Source organism: Saccostrea cucullata, unplaced genomic scaffold, assembly GCF_032062105.1.
Source record: "Saccostrea cucullata isolate Sc308-1 unplaced genomic scaffold, CSIRO_AGI_Scuc_v1 ctg1261, whole genome shotgun sequence".
Lineage (NCBI taxonomy): Eukaryota > Metazoa > Mollusca > Bivalvia > Ostreida > Ostreidae > Saccostrea > Saccostrea cuccullata.
The window spans coordinates 50,979-56,701 of record NW_026921650.1 but is presented as its reverse complement, the minus strand read 5'-3'; the positions used below and the strand labels follow the sequence as shown (position 1 = coordinate 56,701).

At 34.8% G+C, this 5,723-nt stretch overlaps 1 protein-coding gene across 1 annotated transcript; it reads left to right on the top strand.

Moving 5' to 3' along the window:
* Positions 1 to 380: 380 nt before the first annotated feature.
* On the top strand, positions 381 to 1,364 carry LOC134260499 (uncharacterized). The gene has a single exon (XM_062743052.1). It carries the CDS (start codon positions 381 to 383, stop codon positions 1,362 to 1,364), a length of 984 nt encoding a protein of 327 aa, XP_062599036.1.
* The last annotated feature ends 4,359 nt before the right edge of the window (positions 1,365 to 5,723 follow it).

The following is a 5,723-nucleotide window of genomic DNA, read 5'->3' as shown; positions in this document are numbered from 1 at the left end:
TAAGTGTGCCAAAACAGATCACAGAGATCACGAATGGAGCACTATACCCACGGCAGCCAGCCAAAGGAGAAGAGGTTTACTTACATTTCTGAGGAAGATTCAGGAAGAAGAATTGCCTGGGATTGATGTGAAACTAGTGAAGATGTCACAACAGACCAAAGAAAATAAAGTAATCTGCGATGCTGAGATTAAAAAGCTTCAAAGGCACTATGATGAGATAAAGGCCAGGTTGACAAATATGAAGGAACATAATGAAAAACAAATTAGAGAAAGTTTAACGAAAAGCAATGAAAAGTTAGAAGTTAAAAAAATCTGAGTTAAACAAAAAGAAGAAGGAAATTGCAGAAATAGTTCAGTTCATGGAGGAAAATAACAGCAGAATGTCAGATTACGGCTTCATTGACAACCACAGAGAACTGATACAGCTGCTTTCTGGCCTGGATGATGATATGAAGGACTGTAAACATTCAGTGAGATACAGTAAAGGAGAAGTCAGTGATGAGGTACTAGAGAACTTAATTGGAAAGTCATTTAATTTTGATGATATCAGTTTGACTGAAACAAGTTCATTCAATTATGGAGAGAAAGCAGTAGTTTTGTTGAGGGCATTATGTGAAGATCAGTGTTACATAAAACAATTTGAGTCACCTTACATTGAACAAGTAAATAACGAAGGAGAGAAAAAACATAAATATTATACCCCTACAAATGACATGTGTGTGACTGATACTGATGATGTTTATTTTGCCGACTTCAGTAACAATTCCATCAGCTATCTGTCTCCAGCAGGATATGTCTCTACAATCATCAGTACAGATCCACTAAAACCAATAGGAATCTGTCAGTCAGTGGACGGTGGATTACTGGTCATATTGGGAAAGAAGGAATCAGATCCTTACAAATTAAATTCACACAGCAGACGTCTGGTGAGACACATCACAGTGACTGGTGATGTCATCCATGAGTATGAATACCAGGAGGACGGTCACACCAGACTGTTTACATTGCCATACAGAGTCACACAGAACAGTAACAGTGATATATGTGTGGTGAACCGCACTAATCCCAATGAAGGTGAATTAGTGATTGTGTCCATTTCTGGTCATATGAAGACTGTCTACCGTGGACAAAACTTGGCAGAGGCCTTTCGGCCAGGTAATGTAGTGTGTGACTCCTTCTGTAACATCCTTGTTACTGACATGAACAATATACAGATCCATCTACTGAGTCCTGATGGTGAATTTTTGAAGTTCTTACTGAACAAAGATGAAGTGCACCATCCAACCAGATTATCAATAAACATGTCTTCGCTGTGGGTGGGATATAGGGAAGGTGTTGTTAAAGTGTTTAAGTACAGAACGTAGTAAATGACAATGAGCTTTAGTCCAGATGTCGTAGTGTCTGACTTTCTCTAACGTCATTGTTACAGACGTGTTTGACAACCAAATTCATCTGCTGTCTTGACGGGGAGTTTTTAAAGTTTTTACGGACCGGGAATGAAGGGAACCTTCTAGTAAGATTTTCACTGTAGTAGACTATACTGTGGTTTGGAATTATAAAGAGCTTGCCATTGTGTTTCAGTGCCGAGTGTAAACTTTAATATATGTACATGTATATTGCATAAATGTTTGGTTTTTTAAATAAAGACGGCTATCTTACTAGTTTTACTAGTCTTCCTGTCTCACATTCTTATTTTTTAAAATTATATTTCAATTAGTTTCAATTAGTCATTAGTCATTTGATGTTTTGTTTGCTTGTTGTTTAACGTTCTTATCGAGATTTATTCACTCATATGGAGACGCCATCACTTGCCGATAGAGAGCTGCATTTGACCTATGCTCGACTTTTAGGTCCATTGAGCAGTTACAGATCTTTTTCGAGCCCTCACCCAACTGCGACACGGGACCTCGGTTTATATGGTCTCATCAGAAGGACAGGTCTCTACATCTTACAGTGGGATACGAACCCGCGACGTAAGGATTAACTCCTTTCTTCGCGACTCTAGAGCTGACGTTCTAACCACTGCGCCACACAGGTGACGTCATTAGATGTAAAATGATTATATATTGTACATACTATGTACATGCACGTGTATTACTGTACATGAAAAAGTAAGAGGGGTTGTATTTATAATTTTTTGACATGACTGTTTTTGTCTATAAGGTTGATAAATCTAATGTTTGATGTATATTATTATTACATGTACGTATTATGATCTGTTGAGATGGTGGCCGAATAAATCATGGAAACAAAACAATGAAAACTTTTTAAAAATTATTAAACAAAACAAAAGTAAAATTTATACAACAAAACAAATCAAAACAATAGAAACATAAGAAATGTAATGTCTATCTGCAGACCGTCCTTGAAAGTATGGCGAATTGATTACCTCACATCTGCTTAAGATCATTAGAATTTTGGTGTAGAATTTTCTCTCACGTATTTTCACAAATGAAATTGAATTATTATTCACAAATAACACATAATTCTTTATTTTTTAAACTTTCACAATGCTGTTTGGATAATCTTTAAATTCAAATTCTTTTCAAAGAGTTGATTTCTTTCTCTGATATCAATTTAAACACATAACTTCATTGCTGGTCCCGAGTTGTCTGTAAGGACTGTCGTATCTTATTCTCTCTCTCACATGTTCTGAAAGTTGTAATTGCTTATCCAAGACTCTCCCACTGAGTCTCGCAATGGACTGGACATTGTATCATAGGAATTCTGGTGCCCCGCTCAAAACCTGCGTCATTTACGAAACGGGACAAAAGCCCCAGGAAATAGGACCATGGGGAAATATATTAGTCAAATATTAACTAAACTAAAGATGTAGAATCTAACATTTAAACACAATTTACAAAATACATTTTTATTCCCGTAATTGTACCATAGTTAGTTGTGATTTCTTCATTAATAGTGTGGGTTTTCTCTACATAACCCGCACTTTTCTATATTTCCGCCTACAGAGTCGGGACAAAAAAAACAACTTAAAAACCATGCGCAATGTTTCAGTGAAACAATCGTCCAGGCCAGTTGTACCAAATTCAGGAGAGTAAAAAAAAAAGAGTAAAAATTATCAATTGTAGACAGCATTATGTAATAATTATCTATAAAAAAAAACGGACATTAATCCTTTGAATTTCGTTAACAGATGGAAAAAAAATAATGTGTATTCTACTGTACTTTTAAAAATGATTAAGTTTTCGATTACGGATCTAGCCGAAAAAAGATCTGATTTTTATTAAATTGAAATGTTCGTAACCCTTACGGAACATTTCAATCAACGTACCTCTGTGAATGACAAAGTCTGTATCGGGTTAACAAAAATTAAAGCCCTTAATAGATTTAAATTTTTGAATTTGACGATTAGAATTAACGAGAAAAAAAAACATATCAAATCAACACATGTGATTGAAACCAATCTCTTTAATTATTCAATTACATTATGAATCAGACAAACTTTTTAAATTTATTTAGATATGTTTAATTTTTATGTCGTTCGCGTGGAGCAGTGTTTAGAGCGCTTGCTCTTGCTAGAGTCGCGAAGTTAGAGTCGATCCTTACGTCGCGGGTTGGAATCCCACTGTGGGATGTGGAGAACGGTCCTTCAGATGACACCGTTTAAACCGGGGTCACATGTTGCAGTAGGTGCTGGCACGTAAAAGATCTCTCACTGCTCAATGGCACTGAGTATAGAATACATTTATAACTTCCTCCTTATCTAGGTACTTTTGGCAACATTAAACAAGTGTGGCAGTCAGTAACCAAACGTTCCACTGGGATCACCTGAAAAACATACTGAATCGGTAAAACTCATCATTTACTTTATTGATATGATTTGTGATGACTGTGATGAATTTATTTGTAGTAACTGTGCCAAAACAAATCATAGAGATTATGATCTTTATGATTTTTTTTGGCACAGTTACGACGAATGGAAGACTCTACCCAAGGCAGCCAGTCACAGGAGGAGAGGTCTATCTAAATATTTGACTTGACAGTTAAGGAAGAAGATCTGCCTGTGATTGATGGAAAGATAGAGAAGGTGTCAAAGCAGATCACTGAAAATAAAGAAGTGTTTGATACCAAAAAAGCTGCAGAAGCATAACTCGCAGGCTGTCCGGAATTAGGAAAAATAATGAACAAGGATTGAGAGTCAGTTTGAAGGTACATATAGAAAATGAAAAGTTAAAAAAAGTAAAAACTAAACTGATTTTAAGAAAGAGGAAATTGTACAGACAGTTCAGTTCAAGGAGGACATCAAGAGTACCATGTCAGATTACCCATTGATGGACAATCACATAGAACTGATAAAAAGTCTGTTAGGTAGAGAATGATATCGCCAAAAAGAAGGTGGGGGATAAAGCGGACGATGTGCCTATAATGCAACAAACATGAAGCGAAAAAAAAAATCTCAATGATATCCAAATTTTCTTTGATATTACATTTAATAGTAAAGTATACTTAATGTAAAAAAAAATCTCTATTTTTTACTTAAATCTCACAAAGACTGAAATTATTTAAGGAATGACTCTAATTCTTGGCCAAATTATCGAATATAATATGCTTTGGGTCAGTTTACGCTTTATAATCCGCGAAGCGGATTATAAAAAAGCGTAAACTGACCCAAACCATATTATACTCGATAATTTGGCCAAGAATTAGAGTCATTCCTTATAATTTAATTTTAAAATGATTATTCAACTGGGGATGTAAAATTGTGTTGTTTTTATGAGTTCAAATTTACCGCGCAATAATACAACCGTAGTAACGGAAGTGATGGGAAGCGAGGGGAGGTAAAAACTGATACATAGATATAGCAGCCATGATGCTTGTTTACATGAGGTAAGATCGAGTAACTGTTTGAAATTAAAGGTACATTCATTAAATCTGGAATTTTCCATGAATCCCAAGGACTGGAAATGAGGGGATTGATGGATACAGATGATTATGCTGGTTGTCAAGGGGGTGTGTCCCCATACCAAACCAGATTATACAAAATGTTATGCGTTCCTTTTTGGAAATCAACCAATGAGAGGCAAGAATACAAGCCAAATTAAATTATTTGTCTATGCTTGATTTAAATAGTCAATTCACAAATTAAATACAATTTCTTAATATTAGAAGCTATAGACAAAGTATGCCATTCTGAAACCTTCCTCATTAATCTATACAAATATTTTTCCCTTCAATTTCCATTTTTGTGCAAATTTGAATGAGAAATTAAAATTTACGCGGTGAAAGTTATCCATTTTACAAATTTAAACATGACCCAACTTGTTATTTTTAAATTCTTTGACAAAAGTTTGTTTGTATCATCTGTCCTTAAGGTATACCTTTACTCAGATGACCAAAAATTTCACTGATAAGAACGAAAAACCACCTATTGTACACCTATGATTCTTGTGTTAAATTTCAATTTCAAATAACTATAGATCAATAACCTACTTTCATGCTAGTGGCCTCTGATTATTTCTCGGGAAATACTTCAATTTTTCACATTATGACCATATTTTTCTTTACTTACAAAATATTACATAACTTGCCTACGTCACAATAAGTTACGTCAAAAACGTTTTACTTCTCTTGAAGTTACTTTTAAATATTATGCTGATTTTGAAGCCTTTTTTTCTGGAGGAAAAATCGTCACAATGTCTACAATGAAATTAAATTATAAGGAATGAAGCTTATCTCAACTTATGTTTCGTGGTCTATAAAGC